The 24,448-nt window shown below is 34.8% G+C and overlaps 1 protein-coding gene across 1 annotated transcript in view; it reads left to right on the top strand.

Moving 5' to 3' along the window:
• Positions 1 to 24,448, top strand: part of CNTNAP4 (contactin associated protein family member 4) — a 200,466-nt gene that overhangs the window by 34,296 nt on the left and 141,722 nt on the right. Inside the window, exon 2 of the mRNA XM_063423036.1 lies at positions 13,038 to 13,148. Coding sequence (XP_063279106.1) covers positions 13,038 to 13,148 — 111 coding nt within the window. The remainder of the gene's footprint in view (positions 1 to 13,037; positions 13,149 to 24,448) is intronic.

The following is a 24,448-nucleotide window of genomic DNA, read 5'->3' as shown; positions in this document are numbered from 1 at the left end:
TGGAGAAAAGTATCCAGTACCTGAGAGAATTAGCTGTGCTGAAGGTAGTCTATAAGCATTCAGATAACAAGCTGTAAATCTCTGTCGATCCAAGTGAGGACCAGTATACACAATCCATGTGCCAGATGTTTGTATAGAGTGTGCCATTGTTGCATACCATTTGATTAGCATTGATATCAATGAAAAAAGAACAATGCTTCAGGTGACTACCTGACTCTGGGAATGTGAAGATCGTCTTTTCTCCTCCCTACCAAAATGTACCTTGTTTGTGGAAAGTCTGTCCAAGACTGCACACACTCAAAATACTCAAGCAAATTAGACAGAAAATCCCATGCCCCACCACCATGGACCACAGCCTCTGCTATTGGGAGCAAGCACCCCATGCTTGTGAAAGAGAGGGCCCATGCCATGAGGTAACCTGTGGTTTTACCCACGTGACCACAGAGAGGACATGAGGAAGTGGGATGGAAAACTTGCCTCTGCACTAACAGCATGGGTGCATGAGCTGAAAGGAAGAACAGGTACCACAGGAAATTTTCAAGGATAAATGCCACTCCATTTTCCAGTGGGCAACTCCTCCTTCAGACAGAATAGAAGGATTGATGTAACTTCTAGTCCTCTTGAAAGGATCTCAGTTTATATTTTCAAGAAGTGAGCAGTGAGTGCCATGACCAGAAACAGAGGGGCCCTGACTCCAGCCAGGCAGAAGATAGGGACAGTCAGCTCTATTGGACTGTGTGGATCCCATGCCCTGGCACATCAGGCGTGCAAGGGTATGGCAGTAGAGCACAATGTACCCTGACACCACCAAGATAGGTAGGGGTAGACTCTACCTCTGTTTCTGGGGTGACAAGGGAATCCCCACAGCTGACTGTACCAGAAGCTGGAGTGAGCCTGGCTGGGAATGAATGTCAAAAACACCCCACTGTGACTGGCCCAGAAGCCACATGGATCCTTGGCACAGATTACCTCAGGAGAGGGTAATCAAGGACCTAAAAGGGCATCATTAGGCTTTTGGGATGGCTGCTGTGGAGACAGAGGAAATTAGACAGCTGAATACCTTGCCTGGTCTCTCAGAGGACCCTTCTGCTGCGGGGCTGCTGAAGGTCAAAGAACAACAGGTACTGATCGCTACCACATCCCTGCACTGTCGGCAAAGCTGCACCAGCTGGGGCTCTGTGGTCCCTACCCCTGAGATGATTTGTGAGCTGCAGACCCAAGGAGTGGTCAGCAGGCCTCACTTAGCCTTTAACAGCCCTATACGGGCAGTGTGTAAGTCCAGTGGAGAATGGAAACTGACAGTGGACTGTCATGGCCTGAATGAGGTTTGCTTTCACCTGGTGGGGCATGGAGTACACATGGAACTGACTGCCCTAGGGCTGGAAACACAGCCCTGCTATTAGCCATGGACTGATTCAGACTGCACTGGAAAAGATGAGGCTCCAGAACACTTGCAGTACAGTGATGACATCATGGTGTGGCAACTCAGCAGAGGAAGATTTTGAGAAAGGGCAGAAGACAATTAAAATCCTTCTGAAGGCAGGTTTTGCCATAAAAGAATGTAAGATGAAGGGCCCTCTCCTGTAAATTCAGTTTTTAGGAATAAACTGCTGCCATTTATAAATGCTGTCCCCAATTTAGTGTTCTTATTGAGACTCTTCCAAACCACACTCCTGCTTGCTTGCTCCCTTCTGCCTTCCATCTCTTCCTTGCCAGTGGGCTGGAGAGGAGAATTGGAGCAACAAAAAGTAAAGATCGCAGTTGAGATAAGAACAATTTATGAGAAGCAGCAATGAGATAAGGAAATAATAACAGCAACAACATTAACAACAGAGTGCACACACACAAAAGTACAGTTACTGCTCACCAAGGAAGCCCCTGAAACCCCTGAAACAGACAATACTCAACTGCCCCTTCTGCCATATTACGCCCACCACTCTCTCTGGCACAGAACCGGTCTCACCCGTACCATTTTCTCTAGCATGGAACCAAAGTTTTCCCGGTGCTCGGTCCATCACACTTGCTCAGTGGGGAGGAAGCCCTTCTCCCAAGAAGAGATCCCCTCCCCCTGCACCCACTAATGACATGAGGTGGCACAGAATAACCTGAATGGCTTAATCTCCTTCTGGCTACTGTAAAAATTAACCCTATACTGGATGGAACCAGGACAAATGGCAAGATGGACACCATCAGTTTCCAGTGGATGTGGTCAAAATACCAGCTATGGTGCCCCACAGTGAACAAAAAGGAAATGAAGGCTTTCATAGGTGTTGTGAGGTTTTGGAGGATGCATACTCCAGATTATAGTCAGATTGTAAGCTTTCTCTGTGACCTGGAAAAAGAATGATATTAAGTGAGCTTCTGAACAACAACAAGCTTTAGAACAAATTAAAAAGGGGATGGTTCATGCAGTAGCCCTTGGGCCAGTCAGGACAGAACAAGATACAAAAGATGTGCTCTACACTGCAGCTGGAAAGAATTGTCCTTTCTGGAGACTCTGGCATAAAGTCCAGGGAGACACAAGGATGACTCATGGGGTTCTGGAGTTGTGGATAAAAAAGTTCTGAGGCCTGAAACACTCCAAATGAAAAAGAAATAATGGCAGCTTATGAAGGGGTTTGAACTTCTTTAGAAGTGATTGGCACTGAAGCACAGCTCCTCCTGGTAGCCTGAGTGCTAGTGCGGGGCTGGATGTTCAAAGTCCCTTCCACACATCATGACACTGATGTGACATGAAGTTAGTAGGTTGTACTGTTCACACAGGGAGCTCAAATAGCCCAATCTCTCAGGGATCTTGGAAGTCATCACTAATTGGCCCACAGGCAACAATTTGGCATCATCATCAGCGGAGGAGGGGAGGATGACATGCTCTGAGGAGACCCCACAATATAATCGGCTACCTGGACATGAAAAACGATACATGGCTCTGAGCTTATGGTCCTTCCCATAGTGTAGGGATGTATCAAAAACGGATGTCCTATGTGAACAGTCGCAAAAGCTATTGAGAGACAAGGTGGATCAAATCAGAGCTGAAAGCCTGGCTTTAGATATTCGTGAAATGTCCAGCACTGTATCTCTACAGTGACTCATGGATGGTGTCAAATGCTCTGGGGAGATGGCTGGAATGATGGAAAAAGACCAGTTGGGAGTGCAGAGACAAACCCACCTGAGCTGTTGAACTGTGGCAAGACGTCATTGCCTGGACAGAGAATTTGGCTGTACAAGTACATGATGAGATGCCCATGTGCCCAAGAGTTGGGCTGCTGAAAACATTGCAATAAGGGATGGGTGGATCGAGCTGCCAAGGTTAAAATGTCTCAGAAGGATCTGGGCTGGCAACATAAGGGTGAATTATTTCTGACTTGGTGGGCCCATGATGCCTCATGTCATCAGGAGAGAAATCACCACATGGACTTGTGGTCAAGGGTGGAGTTACCCATGGACACTATCCCCCAGATTATCCATAACTGTGAAACACATGCTGTGATTCAAGCAGGCCAGGTAAAGCCTCTGTGGTATCGTGGACAATGGTCACAGAACCACTGAATATTCGGAGCTGGAAGGGACCCGTAAGGATCACTGAGTCCAACTCTTAAATGAATGGTCCATATAGGGATCAAATCCTAAAACAATCCTCGGCATTGTCAACACCATGCTCTGACCAGCTGAGCTCAGCTCAGGTCAAAACACAAATAAGGGAAAGCCAGGTAGATCAGTTATGTCACAATTCTGCAGATCTACCAAGGCGAGAACTACGTGCTCACAGTGGTGGAAACAACCACAGGATGTCTGGAGGCATACCCTGTGTCTCATGGAGCACCATCTGGGGCCTTGAGAAGCAAGTTTGACAAACATGGTATATGAAAGTAATTGATGAAAATTTACATTCAGCCCAGAGAACTGACCCCTGCTAGCAGTTTCTCTGCTTGTACCTTTCCTTCAAGAAAAAGCTGCAAATGCTGACTGTTCAAAGTATGCCTTCAAAGTGATACAGGGTGTGGAAAATAAGGCTTATGGGATAAGACTAAAAGATTTTTTTTTATTAAAGAATTCTTGAAGTAACTTTATCACCATTGCTATAAACTTTCACTTGAAATAGTATATCTGATAGTGAAGAAAGGAGAGTATTTCCCTCGTATGGAGACAAGGCAGGAAGATCCAAACGTTTACAGCTGAAGGTAAACTTTAAATCTTGTCTTGAAAATCTTAGATCTGGAAAAAAGATATTATTCCCTAGCAGTAAAAATATTTAAATTTATAAATAGAATTTATAACTGTAAAATACTGTTACACAGTGTGTGTAAGTATGAATTATTGGGACAATTTTATAGTCTGTAAGAAGAATCAATTTCATATTGACTCTTTTAATCCTGAAATGAATAAGTGCATACATTTTTTTCCATTTTTTCCTACAGTGCTATAACAAGGATTTTTTTCTATACTGCCCTCAACACTGGGGCCTCTTCAGTTTCATTGCTTTTTGGATACTTTCAAGCAAAGCAGAACTAGCCCATGCCTTTGGAAGTGATCATGAGGAGCCTGTTCTGTTGCTAGAGTCATGCATTAAATGGCGGGGGGGGGGGTTGGATTTTTTTTTAGGCATTGACTTTTGTTGATGTTTCCCTGTGAAATCTTATCTTTTATTATTATTATTTTTTTTAATTGGTGGAACTGTTCTTTTTATTTTTAAGAATGGGAAATTTGTTGCTTGGGTGAAGTGTAATCTAAGTGAAACCCTCTACCTTTGAGCAAAGTTTGATGTAAATAAATCACAGTCAAAGCTTTTATTGAAACAGACAAACAGTTCTTTCCTGCCTTTGTGTTTAATCTCTCTGCATCTGCTGGTTTAGGAAAAAGACAAATTATTTCTATGTACTTCTTTTAACAGGGTGTATAAAATATCCTCTTTTGTGGTAAAGAGGCTTTTATTGATCTTGAGAAACATGTATATTTTTCATCTGATTATGTTATTCTGCATGAAAAGAATTAACTTCTAATAAAATATTCCAAATTTAAAAAACATTATGACATAGCACTAAGATGAGGAAAATTTAATCATCCAGTGAGAAAGTAAAAGACATACTTCATGAGAATGAACATTCATGGTGCTATAAAATTAGTTTTCATATATGGCATGATGACATGGGAATGCCATTCATCAAATGAATGCTAATGGTAAATTTTATGTGCTTTTGATCAAGATGAAATATTTTAATTCTAAATTGTATTTTTTTCAACTCCATTACAATATATGATATGTTACAGTATCAGTTGTCATTCTCTCTAAAATCCTCATCTTTTTTCTACCATGCATGCTTGAGAAATTTCCAACTGACATTATAAAATACATTATTAGTCCTTCATAGCTTTTCCCAGGAAAAAAAAATGGACTTACTGAATTAACTTATGTACCCACAAGATCATACTTACTAACATTTAATATATTACTACCTTTTTGTATGAAAAGCTTTTTTCAATCTGTAGTTCATGTTACGAAGATCTCTACCAAAACACAATAAAAATGCAAGATATTTCAGTAATAGAAATATTAATTAAATGTTATTTTGAGTTTATACCACCAAATAAGGTCCATAGGAACCCACAAAACTGTGATATTATGATGTTTTGGAATGTGTTTATCATGATTTTGCCATTCTGACTCTTTTTTGAGAAGACATAGGCCTTCAAGTTAAAAGACACAAAACTTGCCCATCTATTAGAAGTCGTACTTGATTCACTGCAGAATACATCCTGGAGAAGTTGATCTAAAACTGTTACCAAAACATATTTGCTTAATTAATAAATTTTGTCTTACTTCTTTAAATTGAATAAGAAGATCCTAACTAGAAGTCACCCATTTCTCCCATCACCTCTAATTTGTCCTAGTCTAATGTTTTATTGAATCATATACCCTTTCACCACTGAATTCACAGATTAAAAATGTAATTGGAATCGATTAAAAATACAGTCTTTATCTAGTAATCTTGGAAATTATTGTTTCTGGTTTCAAATTAAGAGTTTTAGTGGCAGTACTTGCCTTGCATTGAATCATTGTCTGGTTTCTGGAAAAGACCAAGAGAATCAGGAGTGAGTTAATTCAATTGTTATTAATGTTTCTTTAATGTCTGTTAATAGTAGAATTTCTGACTCGTGGCTGGTTTCAAGGAAGTCCTTTATTTCTCTTGCATATGGATGCTCATAATTCTTTGTGATTTTCATGCTCCCTTTCCCTACTACATGGGACAAAATTATCATTCAATCAAATAAAAACAAAAAAGTAAAAATAAACAAATAAAAACCTAAGGAAAACATAATATAACAACCATACCAACAATTGAAGATATATTGCAAGGTGTAAATCTTCAGAAATATCTGTAGGGAAATATTTTTTTTGTATCCCTTCCATTCCTGTATAATTGAATTCTGATCTATATAACTGCAGTGTTTATGTTATTCCTTCTGATTTGTCTTTTTAAGTTCACCGTGTTCAGTCACGAAAATTCTTTCATGTCCCTGGAGAACAAGGTTGTCTGTGAACACAGAGGAAATTTGGCATTTTGTACTCACTGGCTGTTCTTGATTTCTTGTTGGCATGAAATAGCTGCAATTGTGAAAAAGAGATGGCTCCTTGAAAGGAAGGAAATATAGCATTTCATGTATTTTGTGAAGGTAAAAATCACATGCCTGATATGAATATAAGAAGAACAATTGACTGCTAAGTGTCAGAATTCTGTGCTGAATTTGTGTTAAATGCTATCTGGAAAAGATAAAAACTTTATCGAAAAACTGGGAGACTTTGTTTCAAGTTGAAGAACGTCATCAGCCCTGCCATACAGGTTATCTCCTGTGAAGACTGTAAAGTCTTTACATTGCAGAGCAATTATTTCAAAATCCTAAAACCTTCTTTTTTTATCTTGGGCAATCAGCTCGCTGCTTTCTCCCTCCACTGCCTCCAAGAAATAAGTGAAATCTGTTAATGAAAACTTGTGTTTAAATAAAATATAAATTTAAAAAATCAGCCTGAGTTAGTCACTAGTAAAATTTCAGCTTGAAAAGTTAACATCTTTCAAAGAAGTAAACAGCAGAAAACCTCAGTGAAGTAAGGCATTATGAACTTACTTGGCTACTACATGCAGTTGAAACATAATTATGTGGAAATGGGTAACATGTTCCAGAAACTGAACTGAAGAAAGGAAAACCCTGGTGGCCATCAAGAGGCATGAATGAAACAGTGTAGCTTTCCTAGTGAGTTGCTTTTAAATTTCTAGTTTCAAATAGCCAGCAATAGGCCTAGGATAAAGAAGTTCTTAGGCTCTCTGAACAAGGATAATTTATCCCTGTCCAGGAAGCAAATGCAAGCATAAGCATGTGGCAGCAGCAGTGATGACAGGCCGGGTTCATCCTAAGTGACACTGCATATTGTGTAGGCAGAAGGCCAGAAAGTGTGAAGGTCTAGTGGTCTGTAAATCTGTCGACTTCTCCTCATTTCTCTTACTGATTAAGATCTTATTAAGACTGGGACCAGCAAAATGGTCAATACTACTCAGGAAAACAAGGAGAGGGGGAAATCTCTTTTTATCTATGTCACAGGAATCTCATTAAATTCAATGAATCTTTTGAAACTAGTTACAAGTCTCCACACTGACCACAGACTAAATTACCACAATTAACGTATTTAAAAATTCTGTTAGGTAAAATGACATAGGTGCTCAGTCCCACAGAAAATAAGGTCTCTTTTGTTGAAAAGAGTAGACAACTGAGAGAATATTTGGTTTTCACAATGTTGGGAAAAGAAACTTTGAAGTGCACATGACGGAACCAAAGATTCATTAAATACCTGTTGGAGGGTAGGTTTTGTGGCACTATTTTTTAAGTTTTAGCAAGCGCTAGTCTTATTGCTAGAGTATGACATGTCTTTTATTTTTGTGAACCTTATTCCTTTTCATGAGGTTTTTCATCATAGATATTAATTTATTAAAATTTCATAGCATAGTTGATCCTTCTTAGGGCTTACCTGCATGGGAAAGATGAACATTATTACACTTCTGAGAGACTCCCAGAGCTATTGCCTTTTCTATCCTGTTCCACTCTGGCTGCCTTTCTAGTTGTTTTTAGCTATTCTACTTATCTGATGATTAGGCATTTCATTTTCACTGCTTGAGAAAAGATGGCAAAACTTTGATTTTTTTTAACTCATATTTTGTTTTCACATGGTTTACTGGAACAATTTTTCGTTTGTTTATTTCATGTCAAAATTTTGCTTTGCTCTTTAGGTACTCAGTATTTTCTTTGAGTCCTTCATAAAACCAAAGAACTTGATAGGTGTCTAGGGAAGTCAAAGATCATAATCTTTTTTTCCTTCTATGCTACTTCTGTCCTGCCTTATGAGAAGTTTAAGATATAATTAAGGAATTGGTAGCTCTGGTTGGCTGAGGGAGTTTGGTGCAAATTGAATTTTAAGAAAAAAAAATGTATGCAACAATACAATAGCTGAAAAGAATTTCATTTAAAAAAGTTAAATAAGTGAAATTATAGTATGTTAATTTGTGTAGGCTCTTGGATTGGGATGCTTTAGTTTGACTTAAGATATATGATGAGTAAAGTCAATGTGTCTATGTAATGCATGTGCTTTTTAGATAATTAGGAACAGAATATAATTTTTCATATCACCTTGTAGTAGCTAGGCACTATATATTTTTTGACATTTGGTTATTTGGAGTAAATTTGCACTCAAATTGAAAAGGATTAAAATCTGTTAGTCTTTATTGTGGACCAAGCTGATAATTCAGATAAAGAAATGTTCCATTCTAAATGAAATCAGTACCATATATTCCTGAAGTTTTCACAGAAAAAAGGTTGTTTATGCCTGTAAATGAAATCAGGGTTTTTTTCACTACATTCAAATTAAAATATACACCTATGTATTCTGAATAAATAATCTCAGATTGTCCCAGTATTCTGCTATTTTAAATACTATTTTTATTTCAGCAAGCAGCTGCTTTGGTGGAAGAAAAAAAATTTATTTGATCAACCGTAATGTTATGAACATAGTCATGACAGCTGTTACTTTTGTTATTATAACTGTTATTATTATAGAATGATATCCTATTTGAAATCCTTTGTTGTAGTTAGTATGGCATGATCTATGTAATTTATAGTATCTGTGTATTAAAAATTTCTTGGTTTACTCTGGGTATGTATAATGGGATAGCTCTTTGATGCTGAAGGATAAATAAGTACTGGCGTACTTCATTCATCACTTAAGAGTTTATTCCTTTAAAATGCTTCAGTTGCTTTATAAATTTTATTAAAATCACACTGTAATTACAGGATATGGAAAGGCATGCCTTATATAATTTGAATAACTTTTCCTGAATAACAGATATTAGGTATTTTGTTTGTATTTTTTTTTCTGTATTTTTTTTTCTTTCACAAAACCATATTTGTTAGCAGATTTCTGTGCATATTACAGAAATCTAGGGTTTCTTTATGTTTTTGGTATCCTTATGTATTGTTTATATATTTTTATCACAAAAATGTGATAAATGCTATAGGATGGATAACTTTTAACTAAAACTCCTTGTTTAAATCTGATGTTAGAATAGACTACTTAAGTGTTCCTTTAGCCTAGAGAAGGTGTGTGAATGAAATATCACTAGAAGGCCTTACATTCCCTTCAGCTGTTCAGTGTGTTCTGTTGTACAGTGGAAGACTATCCGAGATGAATGAAGTAGTAGTGAGAAAGCACTGAATTCAAACAGTGTTTCCATCTCGTGGAACGCCTTCCAGTGTAAGTGAGAGTACAGAATTGTCACTCAGTAGAGACTATAATTTGTTTTTATTTACATTGAGAAGCAGGTTGATACTGACCATCTGGTTCTTGACAATTTCTACAAAGTGTTTTGATTCCACTCTGTAATTCATACTAAATTTTGAGTTAAATTGCACAAAAATATGTTCTAAAGTACATGTGCTAAGCAATAAAATAGAAGTTCATATGAAGTCATTTTCCTGAAAGAAAGGATAGTGGCTGTTAAAAAAATTGTATAATTATTCAGGATATATCTATTTGTGAGACATTGTTCATTTCTCATATTGTGCAAAGGCTAAAAGCCTTATCGTGGACTGTTGGATTTTGGATAATACCTTTTTTTAATATTCAAAATTTTATGTGCCTTTCTATTATAAATCAAGTTTGAAATAAACTATTATATGATAAATGCTAAGTGCTTATAGAATTCTTCTGGGAATATCTCAAAGCAATATGTGTGTTTCACAAATACACATGTATTAGACCATCTGGGTAGAATAATTCAGTACCATTGATTCCTTTCCAACACGTACATTAAAAAGAAAAAAGGTGAAAAATGTATTTGGCAGAAGCTAACATTACAAAGACAGATGTATCATCCATCCAGCGGAAATGTACCTTTTTTTATTATTATTTTGAATTGAAATTTGTGAAGACTTATACCCAGGGGTGATTTAAAAGTAGTGTGCCTGCTGTTGTTTATCTACTAGTGCTTCTATGTATTAATGGCATACTCTCATTCCTGATGATTCATTTCATAACACATGCCACCTCTCGCCAGGAGATCAACATTTAAAATATGAGGCATTTTAGAGAGATGAGACATTCTGCTGCAAGTAGCTCTGCAATTATCAGCACAAGGAAGACATGAACCTGTGGAGCAAGTCCTAATGAGGGCTGAAAAAATGTTCAGAGGGATGGAAAAGAACCACTTATATAAGGAAAGGCTGAGAGAGTTGGGATTGTTCAGCCTGGAGAAGATAAGCCTCCACAGAGACCTTATGAGTACTTAATGGTGGCCTTTTCAATATTTAATTAAGAAAGTAGCAATAGAACACAGGGTAATGGTTTTGAACCAAAAGAGGGTAGATTTAGATGAGTTACAAGGAAGAAATTTTTTATGGTGGGATGGTAAAACACTAGAGCTGTTTGCCCAGAGAGGCTGCACACCCAGAAACATTGAAGATCAGGTTGGATGGGGCTCTGGGCAGTCTGATCTAGTGCAGGTGTCTCAGCTTATGGCAGGGGATTGGACTAGATGACCTTTCAAAGTCCTTTCCAACTCAAACTCTTCTGTGGTTCTGTGGCTCCGTGATTGTATATCATGCAGATAGATTTGAGTAAAAAATGGCTTTTTTTTTTTACTTCTCTTAATATTCATCTTGGTTTCTAGACTTAAAATGTAGACTTTGAGAGTAGAGAAAGGATCAGTGACACTTGAAGTGTTACATTGCATCAGCAGTGTAAGTAGCTCTCTGTGTGAAACACAGCATCATCATATTCTTCTCTTTCTAATGCAATTTATGACTAATAAGTTCTTTCTATTTTCTGTGCTATAAAGAAATCTTTCGCTAATGAGATCCTTTTCTAAGTCCTACCAGTGCAGTGCATTTACTTGTAAGACCTTCATTTTCTTTCTTTTTTGTGCTTGCCAGTTGGACAATTTGTTTCAAGTAGAACAACTTTCACCACTGTAAATCTAATATGTGGATAATGAAGTGAAAAAAATGAGTTTGCGGTTAGATACTAGTGAGTAGTTATAAAATTTTGCCCTTTTTATTGTGTAAACCTAGACAAAGAAATAAATTTATGAAAGTAATAATAATTTTGTTTCTTTTTTTTAATGAGTGAAGTATTCTGAATTTGGTAGAATATGGCATATGTGACTTTGTCAAGAGCAATTAATAAAACCTAGTGTGTGAATGGATAGTATTTATGGGATTCAGGAGAGAACTTCTTACTCTAATAGTCAAGGCTGGTGCTAGGTCTTTCCTTTAGACAGAGCTTTCCTCAAAGAACTAAATTAAACAACATAAAAAAAATATTGAATGCAATCAAAAAATCCCCTTAAGACATTCATATAAAAGTCTTGCTGCTAATTAGAAATATCTATAATTACTTAGCAGAAACACTTAATTATTAATTAAGGAAAAGATTTTATATTCATTAATATTTATGGATTTTGACAGTGAAACCTGGTAGACAAATGGAAGCGTTGGAAGAAGAATTCACCTATGATTTGTCAGTTACTAGTTGCATCCAAAGAATGTGACTGTCCTGAAAAAAAACACTTCATAAGACTAAAAGTTGACATAATTTCCTCTTTCTCTAAAGAATGGATGCCAGCCTCAGTACAGTTGGGGAAAGACTTACTGCACTTCTTTGAATTTTTTAAAGTTAATTTTCTTTCAGTTAAACAAGATCAGATATCAATTCTCAATTGATACATTTCAAATTTAAATGGAGAATGAACACTTATCATATACAGTAATTCAGCTGGAGAGGCATTTAAAGCTAGAGTATTGATTAGTGTTTGCTTGTTTCTGTGCAATTGATTGTGAGCTGCAGTTAAGTCTTTTTCTGAAATGCTCAGGTTTTATTCTGTATGATGTTAGGGCTTGCATACTAATATTTGTGAGCTAATGATTATTTTGCTGTGTCTGTTTCAAACACATTTGCAAAGCAAAAAAAAAAAAATTGTATTTTTTCATGTTTACTGTCCTTAAAAGGGATGAGATTACTTTTTAATTTCATTTTGTTCAGTTTGCTGGGCTTTATAATGATTTTTTTTTTTTAGAAACAGCTGTATTAAGTGTGATTACACATTAAAAGTGATTGCAAAGACCTGTGCTGGCATCAGTCAAAAGTAAATAAAAAGCGTGTAGGGAGGTTGTAGCTTGGTGCTGCAACAGAGAGTTGAATGTGTCGCTTACTATTCATGCAAATCATGGTGAGTGAGCTGTGAGCCATTTCTTGGTATGATCTCAGAAGTTAAGTTAGAAGTCGATGAAAACAGCTGGTTAAGGAACATGATAAATTATCGTCTGTAAAAAACCCAAAACCTGTGCTTCAGTACTGATGCTTTTACACATAACACAGCAAGAGGAAATATTTAGAGATATGCTGCTCTCAGATGCAGAGTTGATTTTGTTACAGTTCCACAGTTCTGTTAACAGTTAAGTGGTGTCTGACTGATTAACCTGAATGTGATATCTTTCATTGGCAGATAATTGTGATGATCAGTTGGTGTCTTCTTTGCCTCAGTCATCGTTCAGTAGCTCATCAGAGCTATCTAGCAGTCACAGCCCGGGATTTGCAAGGCTTAATCGAAGAGAGGGTGAGTGAATTTTATTGGTCAGTTGTTAATTCTGGGTTGAAATGAAAACAGTTTAGATATTCAAGAGCATATGTTACTGTTTCAAATAATTTTTGTCCAGTCTTTGTACATCAGCCATGAACAACAGTGTAGTCTCAGCTCAAGGAAGTTACAAATCTCAACTTCCCACCCTACAGTAAGCTGTCTGACAACATGAGCACTCAGTGGCTGGAGTTGCTCTGTGGGCTTATTGCAGAGGCAACAACTATGGATACTGACTTCTGTTTAATTATTACCGATGACAAATCAGATGAATAAACTGTTTCAAAAGTGGAGTCCTAGGAAACTTCACTGAAATATTGTGTCTTAGGTCAGAATATAGTCTTAACAATTCAGCCACAGTATTAGTGGTAGTTCCTCAGAGACATTCAATTACCTCCAATTTCCCTCATGTAGTGCATTGTTATATCTCACATTAATTTATTTAATTGAGAAGTATATAAAATATATCCTAAGAATATTTTGTCCTGCCAAAATAATTTCTGTCATTGAACCTCCATGATTTACTGGAATATTTGCTATATCAGATAGATAGAAACACTACAGTGAAGAAGGAATATCCCAATCTATTTTATTAACCTAGTATGCAGATTTGATAAGCATGAGCTTCAGTTTTGAAGGAAGTTGTGATAACAATGGAAATTATATATCCTGAAAAGGCTTGCCTTAGTCTGAAGTAACATATGCTCTTAGAATTTTAAATAACACGTGTATTATCATCAGAGTTTGCATCTTCATATTGATCTCCCCTAAAAATGTATGTTTGAAAGCTTTTTCCATTTGGCGCTCTTTATATGCTACCAAGTTGTTTGTGCCATTTTAAAACACATTTTTAGATGTATAATTTCCTGTTCTTTGCCCTGTACTGTATGCACACATTAAAAATGCTTATAACCTTACATCTGTATCATTTGAACTCATGTAGATACAAAACAGCAGGTAGCCTAATTAGAAGATTGTGACTGTCTACCTTCTCATTCTGTGTACCTCAGGTTCACGGTGTTCAACAGAGTAGAGGTTTGAATGTCTTATGCATTTGTCATTGTTTAATAATATGACCAGATTGTTTGGCTAGATGCCTTTTGGTTCATTCAGATGTAATTTTATGGAACAGTGTAGATGAGGTGAGATGAAAATTTCTTCAGTCTTCAGTAAATTAATCTTAATTAAATTAGTTTTAACTTATATCTTAGTCTTTATTTTTCAGTGAGAGTAGAGACTCAGTACTTGCTATGGAACCAGGAAGACATTTTCTACAGTGAATTTGTTTTTAACTCTTTTCTGTGAATTTCCCATGCAAAACCTAATTATATTTGTAGGTTCATGTACGTGAAAGTTTTAGTTGGATGGAACAAAGCTAGTCATTATACATACATGGCTATAAACAAAAACTTTTATCCACACAAGAAATGGCTGCCAAACCATAGAGACTGGAAAAAACAAATTGGTTTTTAGGAAAATCTGACATATGCTGTCAATGGTTTTATGGAAGCAATGAACACATCATTAGAGTGTGGAAAGAAACTGTGTGATAAGGTGGGTTTGCCTTTAATATAGATAATTCTCTTATTTGAATACGAACAAATCATTTTTTTTAGCCAAAGTTAATGGTTGGGAATGATTGTGACCTCCTAACATTCATTCACAACAAGCAGATTGTGGTTCCAAGACCACATATTATAATATGTTTGGTTCTTAAAATGCCAAAGTCAGGGAAAATTGAATGCATTTTAGACAGAAAAAAGCTGAGTATTTTTACACAGATTACACAGCAGTCAAAATGTTGCCCTTCATCAATAAAGAAATAAACTAAATATTCATATACATCTACACTGTTTTGGTTAGCAATGGAAATTTAAAAAGTAGCAGGAAATTTATTAGAAATGTGGGAAATTGCACTGAAATAATAGTTCTTTACCTCAGAGATTTATGTTTACCTAGTGTAGAAAATCAATAGGAAAAGTTAAAGGGATTGAGGAAAGAAAACTATGACCTAAAAAATAAAAGTACAAGATGTACATCATGTGAAGATACAGTAAAAACGATAACAGCAGAGAATGATTAGTAAAACAGCTAACTGAGAATATGTTTCAGCTTTTTCTCTGTAAAGCAAAAAGATAATGTAGCTGAACTCCTTGATAACAACAAAAATTTCCAGTCCATTAGCAGTTAGGGAAAGTGATAAGATCCAGGAATAACTCATTAAATATTCTTCAGAGTTTTAATTATTAGTAGTTCAATGATTCCCTAAAGTTTTCAGATACTCAATACTCAAGCACAGTTAATGAATACTCCTGCTAACTGCTAAAGTAGTTATTCTGACATCAGCTTTGCTTGCAATAATGGAAAATTAGATAGAAAAATTAAGTAACAAGAGCTAAGGAAAAAAAAAAACCCAAGCGCTAATAGCAGTTGAATATTTTTAATGGAAAAATAAATTTTATAAATCCTTGATTTAATTATTTGAGGTTAGCAGACATAAAATAAAGGGATTTAATATAAGAAGAGTTTGAATTTTAACCTAATGTATGAATTTTTAATTTTAAATTATAGCACCATATCAATGCGGCCCAAGTTAAATGTATTGAGGTCTAGCTGGTGGATCTAATAATGCATTTTTCATTACTATATAAACATGTTTTCACAGAAGTTCAAAGGAAACTCTTGGGCCAACTTTGTTCAATACTTTTGTTGATTATATGGAAGGAAGCACAAATCATTTATGATGAAATGCATATAGACATGAAGATTGGTGAAATAGTGAATAATTATGGCAAAGCAATTAGGAAGAGATATGGTAATCAATATAACTAGTGAAATAAACACTTTAACAAGGTGAGTTATAAAGTATTTAGAGGAAAGAGCAGATGTCATACTTATCAAATAGGAACTGTATCCTACAAAGCTGTGACTGAGATTAATTTGGGAATGGAACTAAATTAGCAATTCTCCTTAGCTTCTTCTCTAGCAAAAAAAACCAAAAAACAAAAAAACAACAACCCACCCTCCCAGACAATAACAACAACAAAAAAACTTAACCGAAACAAAAAATCCAAACAAGCTTGTGCATAAGCAAACAGAAAAAAATAAGTTATTTTCTGTATAGCTTTATACTTTATCACTGAACTGTATATTGTAAAATTCTGGATCCTGAAGGTCTGGTTGAAATTCTAGGCTCTTTGCCTTTGCTAGTGGGAATAGGTGATATCAAAAATGTTCAGGGGAGGTGATCTCTTTTCACATATCTATCCATAAGAGAGTAAATGAAACAAAAAGGGAAAAAGAGCAAAGGTAAAGTGCACTTCTTTATAGGATGAAATGTGACATCCCGAAAGAAGGGAAAAAGCAGCCAGCATTCAGACATGCCTGGGATAATGATAGGAATTTAAATACCAATACCTAACCAGGACTGTCAAGGATATGTTTCTGTCACTCATTGCCAATAGTTTACATAAGGAGTGGTCAGTTGAAGTGTGGCACTACAGAGGGTTTGCTCTATTTCAAAATTCTTGATGTGTTGTCTTCCAACCATGATCCGTGAAAGAGCCCTTTACAACATGGAGAGAAGGTTGTGTCATAGTTGAGCTCAGCATTTTCTGATTTGTCTGCAGTAGGCTAACAAGCTGGTTGCACACACTCTCTAATTCACCATTCCAATACCCTTGGAAAAGTCACATTAATTGCACTACGAATCACCATACCATGAGCCTTTATACCCAAGAGCACAGGCCTTCTTTTGAATTAATGAACTTCTGAAACCTTGCAAGAAAAAAATTCAGAAGACAGTTGTTCTAGAAGAGTGAACATAACCATTGGAATAGCCTTAATGTTTGGACAGCTGAATAAGCTGGGTAAGGATTTGGCTGTGATTGTCGTGCCCCACATTCGCACACAATTAATTGATCAAAATATGGCAGAAGAAAATTGAATATAAAAGTTGTTAAGTAGCCAAAAAAACTGGCTTACAGATTTCTCTTTCCCTGAAGTAGGAATAAATCCATGTATTTTAATTATGCTGTCAGCTTACCCTGCCAGGTTTTCTAAAGCAGCCTGAAATTTGGAATGCCTTAAGAGCTACCAAATGTATTTTTTTTTCCTCTGGTGTATATATGGACTTCTTTGTCTTTTTCATTACCTTTACCTTACCATTGACCTGAATATCCTATACTTTATTGTATTCTTTTTTGTATAAAGAATATTTAAAGGATACTTTATTCAGTATGGTACTGTAAATTCCATATTTATTTTTCTTTTTATAAAACAGTATACTTAAATCACTTTTTGAGAACTCACACTAAGTAGGTCAAAAGGAGTAAATCAATTCTAGCAATCAGTAGTTAAAGAAAACATCAAGTCAATAGTTAAAAAAACATTTCTTACACAATAAGGTCTATTTTCATCATTTTTTATAAGAAGCAATTTAACCTTCATAATGTAATGCTAACAATTAAAATAAAATGGCAGACAAATTAAAAAACTTAATTGTAGCTAAGATTTTATGTCACCAAAGGATAATTAGGAAAAAGCTTACCTCCTCCATTTCAGTAGTATGCAAATAAAATACATCAGAACTGATATTTTGCTTTAGTACAAGGGATAAGGAAAGGAAAGGAAACTTGAACACAAAAAGATTGAGTCTGGTGGCAATCATTAGGTTTTTATAAACTAAGAGCAAATCTAAGTTGAACCATCTAACATCATATGACATTTTTATGACTTGCCTGCATTTAATGTATGTGTGCATGTTAGGAAAAAGGCATATGTAACCATCTCAATCTGTTGCTTTTAAACCAAAAAAAATAAGCACTTCTACAGTGATTTCTGCATAAAGGACCAAATGATGTGCTGCTGTCCAGTGAAAGTCCAGGACCGTGCAGTTTCCAAGGAAGAAATCAATTTGGTTTTGTTTGTTTGGTTTCTTTCCTGTAGTTATTACAATAATTATCTATTTCAGTGAGAACAATACCATGTATTTCTCAGCATATTAATTACGAAATTGTTTTAATACCATTTTACAGCTTCACTTTTTCTGCAGAAAATATTTATGATAGGTGTATTAGACAACTGAAAGAATCATATGGGCACATAGGAAAGTTGCAAATGGGGTTGCATGCGCATGTGTTGCATGTACACAATTTTAAGAAATTTTCAGGAGTACATCAGCCTTAATAAAAGTAGAATTTGAAGCACTATTTTTGCATTAATGTCAAAATTTGAATTTATGCTGCTTTTGTTTTGCTGTATCTTCTGTTCATATGTATATGGTGTGATTCTGATATTGGAAAAGGATGTGGGGGTGAGAAACAAAGTGGAAGAAGAAAGGAAAGAAGGAACTAAATTTTAAATTACTCAAGCAGAGTGAGTAAATAGGATCAAAGATTCACTAATATTTTCAATATTTACAGCCCATCGTGTTTTCATGAACATTTATGAGGAGTTAGGAATATTTGTACAGTTATTTCAAGAAACCTAATTCCAGCCTTGTCAAAAAATTAACTCAAGCATAACAAAGCATAGCAAAAGGTTTCAATCAGCTATTTCATGTGTTTCATCATTGGAATAGCAAAATCCATGGTGAAATGCACAGAAGAAGTAAAAAAAAAAAGGTAATAACTGTAGTTCATTGTTGAAATTGTTTGGGACTCTTTTGCTACCTGAAATATAGGTATGAGGATAGAAAAAATATGCACAATAGTTTTGAAAAAAAATTATGTTGAACTACAATATTCAAATACTCTTACAAGCAACCTTGAACTGGCTTGAGAACAGGATCAAATAAAAATTTACTTCAAAAATAAAGTTTGCTACAACCCATGTCTACTATCTTTTTTGTTAAAGTTAATAAAATAAAAAAATTAGAAATCTGGATATAGCCATTTTGTTTTTCTGGGTTTTAAAAAGATACTTTTAAAATCCTAGATAAAGGCTGAATTTTATCCAAAATTTGAATCATTATGATATTTTTTAGAGAGTCAAAATAGAATTTGACTCCCAGGATTGCTCTGCAGTATCAAAGAATTTAAGGTCATGCTTCCTTTAATATTTTGAGAGATGGAAAAATAGATCATAAGTGATTATTTGATTTTTCTTAATTTTTTTCTTGCATGTTTGGGCCAAGGGTAAAGGACCTTAAAATATTTTTTGCTGAAAAAACCTAAAAAGCACCAGTTCCTAGATGGCATAAAACTAGATTTTGGGAAATTTCCTAAACTAAAAAAGTACAAAAATCTTCTATGTCATGTAATAATGACTAATTTCAGCTCTAGTGCAAAGTAAGGCTGAGTGTCATAAATTCCAATTCTTAGAGAATTATGAAATTTTCAGTTTTAAAGGCAAATGCTATAAAAATATAAAACATTCCTCCTGCCACACTCCTACAAAAAGTTCTGTGACTATACTGTACGAGGGATCTCTCTTTTGACATCTCATTTATGATAGTTTTCCTTAGCTTCTTAAAGACCAAGTTTCTGGCATAGAAGACATATTTTTTTCCCTTTCATCGTCCTGCTCACACTGCAGTATTAGTGCTATAATAGATTGCCTGAGTGGAGAACTCAGGATTCCTAGACTAATCTCAAAGCTTTACAAAATGCTGTCATTCTAATGAATATCATAATCACTATTTCCTTCAGTGTCATTAAGGCAGATAATTCATATAAATCTTGTCATAATCTTTATTAAATTATGTTAAATTTATATATTACATGATAATCTACATCTTTAGGTATCTCAAGGAGTTAGACAGAAATTGGTGCTAGGTCATGAAACTTAGTATAAAATAAACCAAATATATACTTGTTGCTCTATTTTCTTCAGATTTTCAGTGAACAATGAAGTCTATCCATCGTTCTTCAATAAATTTGTCTGTTGCAGTACCCTGACTGATAACAGAGAGGTTGTAACAAATTATTCTGATGTAGTTATGATTTCCTTTGCTCTCAAGGGAAGTGTTTTCATAACGCCTCCTAATGGCATAAAGCACTAGAAAAAGGCCAAATAACTACATCAGCAGGATTGTTATGTACAAATAGAAGTGCTAATGTACTTTTAATTTGTTTTGGTTTTATTTTTTTTTAATTTTGTGGTGTGATGATCGATAGTGAGATGGAATGGGCAGAACTGATTTGGATGAAGTCAGTAGAAATTTTTATAAATATTTTTAAGTCTCTTTGGAAGTACCCTTTTTTAGAGACCTTTTTTGCCTGCCTCTTAATTTCTTTTGTTATTATTTATCAAAATAAAGAATTCTGTTGTAAGTTTATTAACACAAATTTTAGTTTATATAATAACAGCATTTTAGAAAAAATAGATTATAGTATTTTTATAATTTGCAGGATTTAAGATATTTCTATTAGTAATTTTGTACAGTTAGATAATTTATGAACCTATGAATCCTCCAAAAAGCCTTTACCTGTCGATTTTCAAATTTCCATGAATTGGGCATGCCAGCTGCTTTGTATGATTTTGTAGGTTTTTTCCAGTTTTAAATATTAGGGACCTAAATTAGAGTGTCATGAAGATTTTAGAATTTTAATAATTTCTTTAATGTTCTTTCTGTTGTTGTGGTCTCTTCCTAGTGTTACGTTGGTAGCTGTAGATTATAGCTAATGAAACATCTTAAATGAAACTAAAAAGTCATCAGTAAATTAAACTGCTCAGTCTTCCGTATCTTGTATAAAAGATCATCGTTCCTTATACAATGTGTGAACCTATGTAGACTACCAGCACTAGTGCTGTTTTGTTTTTCTTAAGAACAAGAACATTGCATTTTTTGTTGTTTTCCTGTGAGTTGTTTATGGGGTTGTTTTTTTGGGGGGGGGGTAGAATCTTTTCCATTTTATACAGTCATTTATTCTACGTATTAATATGACTTTCAGTCTCTGTTTGAGAACTGAAATACAGTTGTGCATTAATCTCATCGTGACTGTGTATGGAAAGAAAATAAACGGTACCCTATTTATTGATGAACATGTCTCAGTTCAGACTTTTTCTGGAAGGGGGTTTGGGTGTTTTATTCTCCAGTGTCTTAACATGCCAGAATTGCAGGTGTGCAGTGATAGTCCTTGCAAAAGTCAGATCTGCAAACACTTTGGGGTCAGAAACTGAGTGTTTGTAATGAATTTATCATACTTTCTGGCTGAGCTAGTCTCTAATCCTTCAGTAGAGGATTGAGCAGGAATGGAGCTGCTATCAGATACCTGTGTATCGGTTCGCGCTAAGGTTGCTGTCCGCCTGGAGCATGCGTGGATTGCAGGATATCTCGCTCATGGATTACTCCCTGTACCGTTTGCATGACAACACGCAGAAGTCATTGTTGAATAGTATGACCTGCAAAGGAACAGAAAAAAAAATATTTTGTAATTCATGGTAATTCTACATTGCTATGAGTGTATATCACAAAATCGTCACAAGGCTGATTTCCACTGTTTTGGGATAGAAAGATAAGCAAAGAAAAATGGAACCTTAAATAATCCTGTTTGGTGGAGTAGGTTTAAAGGAAAAAACAAACTAAAAACTCAAAGTAAAATCCAAATTATTAAATTGTTGCCTACACTAACAAGTGTGTCTCGGGACAGGTAATTTTTGTCTTCAAAACTAATTACTACTTCTCAAAATATTATAATGAACCTGAAAGTTCAGTGGGGATTTTCAAGATTTTAAGATTTGAATTCCAAAACAGAAATTTGAGTCCGTTACCTGTTAATTTGTGAAAAACAATTATAAAAAGAATAGCTATAAGAAACTAAATGTCCAGGAAAATCTTAAGCTCATTTGCATCTTTGCTAGTAAAATGCTAGGCTAGCATTTTACTGCAGTATTCAATTTAAAGAAAAAATACTGTGAAGACTGAAAGAGCATGTTTTGCTTAATGGGGGCCAAGAATGATGGTTAATACAGTAAGAGAAATATTGTCCCCATTTAATCATAATTTTTTTTTTTGGTGATAAGTTGAAATGATCTCTTTTAAAATTTCTCAAATGTAAAAAAATAGATATATTACTGAATATCTTGTGTGAGCAGAATACACATGCATAGCTAATACAATTTAGAAATGCAGATGGAATTTTAAGTACATAATTAGTGTCATTGATCAGGCATTGATTTAAACATCTATACAACTGAGATCTCCAGTGTTGCAAGGTGCGAGAAACAAAGAGGTGGGAATTTTAACTCAGATACAATGCAGAATCCTTTGTGCTTTTACCATCATTTCAGATGACAGCTGTTTATTTCCGTGAATATCCAATTGAAAATTCTGCATTTTTAAAAGGAAGTGTTAGAACAATTTTAACAGTTGAATAAAAATATTAAGAAAATGTATAAATAGATTCCATCAAATTTTTTTCAGTATCGTAATTCACTTGTTTTTTGAGTGATGAGTAAACGTTGTGTTCATTATTTTTAGACATAAAGCAGGTGAAGTCTTCCTTTAATATTAGATCTTTAAGCCATAAAAAGATGAATGTCTTTCTGATGAGAAATCAGAAGTGTCTATTGATTCTAAAGCGTAAATTGTCAAAAACACACTGGCAGGAGCTCACTGATAAATCAGTTTTTAGACAGCCTTGATATTTCGACTTCTGGCATTTTAAAAGGGATTAAGTGGCCTCATTTTGAAGTGCACCTGGTTTCTAAATATAGAATGAAGGGATGAAGTGGGATCTTCACTTCTGCTGCTGTTCAGAGGGATAATAGATTTACATCTGGAAAGCAGAACCCTTTGTTTGTGGTTTTTGTATGTCTTTAATTCTGAAACAGGGTGTCTGTAATTTAAGCACATTTATAAAACCACTTATGTTTTTAATTAAGCTCAAAAATAAACAAACAAAAAAGAACAGACCACAAAATGTGAAGTGAAGCCAAGCATGTATTAATCCTGAATTCAGGAGCATAAATACTATATCTATAATAATATGTAAAGTACCTTAAATCAAACAAGGTCAAGGTTGATTTGGAATGAGAAAAAACTAGAAAAATACATATGTGTTTTTTAAATAATTTTGATTTTCTATCCTTTTATGCCAGCTTGTTTTACACAAAAGATTTTTAATAAGATAGTCAGTGGACCATTCCCATGTCTTTCAATTTATTTTAACAATATTTATATGCAGAGGTTTCAAGACATGTTATAAACATGTTTTGATCAATAAACCAAGATAGTTTAAATAGACATTTTAGCTTCATTCACTGTAAGAATTCTGGACAATGCATGTAATTTTGTTTTGTTTATTCCTTTTTTACTATATCGTTTTATCTCTATATCTTCAGTGTGTTCTCACAAATAACCACCTTGTTAACTGAATATCCTTTTTTTTTCATATTAAATGTGTGACTCATTACATTGCTAAAAAGCATGCTGCATTCTGAATTGAACACTAGTTGGCAAAAGAGAACTAGTGTTTTCCTTGTTAAAAAATAATTGCTCCTGAATATATCTAGTACTAGAAAAGATCTTCAATTTCCTTGAAAAGTGAATGCTTTACAGTTTTCCAAGGTGTAGCTATTAGAGGTAAACTATTTTGAATAACTAAAATGTAAGTATTCTGACAGTGTTGCAAAGTTTAACACATTCATATATTTGCGTTTTGCTAAGAAGCAAGTATTCAGTAGAAATGGGAGCAAAAGCTCTTTGATCATTAACTGTGTGTGCCTCCTACCTAATCTAAAATACAATAAACCAGAACAGAGTTTGGTTTTGCTATTGGTTTTTAATGATGAATAGGGATTCTTTTATTTCAAAGTAATAGTTCAGTAGGGTTTTTTTTTTTCTGTATGACTGTGCTTTTTGCACTTACCCTCTAGCTCTGTGTCCACATTTAGGTATAAGATTTTTTTCATACATTGAAAAATATTTTTTCTACTTACCCACATTTTATTCTATATCACCTTTTTCACACCCTATAATAGCAGTAATAACTTTAAAATACATTTTCTAGGGAAATCACTGTATAATATGTAATATCTGTATGTACTCACAGGACTAGATTCTAATATGATGCAGAAGGCCAGCTGTCTACATTTAGCAAAAAGTCGACCTTGAAATTGGTAAGCTTAGAGGAGCAGTCATGAAAGAGCAGTTCAGGCAAAAATGAAACGATCCATTGAAATCATAGCTTTCGCAAGTCATTACATTGTTTACTGTGTTTCCTCAAGGGATTGTTTTGCCTTTTGGATAACTAAGAAGCCTTGATTATTTTTCTAGCCTGCAGAAATATGGAAAAGTTTTTATAATTTAATATTTTGCAAAATGCAAGTGCTAG

Source organism: Prinia subflava, chromosome Z (genome assembly GCF_021018805.1).
Source record: "Prinia subflava isolate CZ2003 ecotype Zambia chromosome Z, Cam_Psub_1.2, whole genome shotgun sequence".
NCBI lineage: Eukaryota > Metazoa > Chordata > Aves > Passeriformes > Cisticolidae > Prinia > Prinia subflava.
This window is presented reverse-complemented; position numbering and strand designations above follow the sequence as displayed.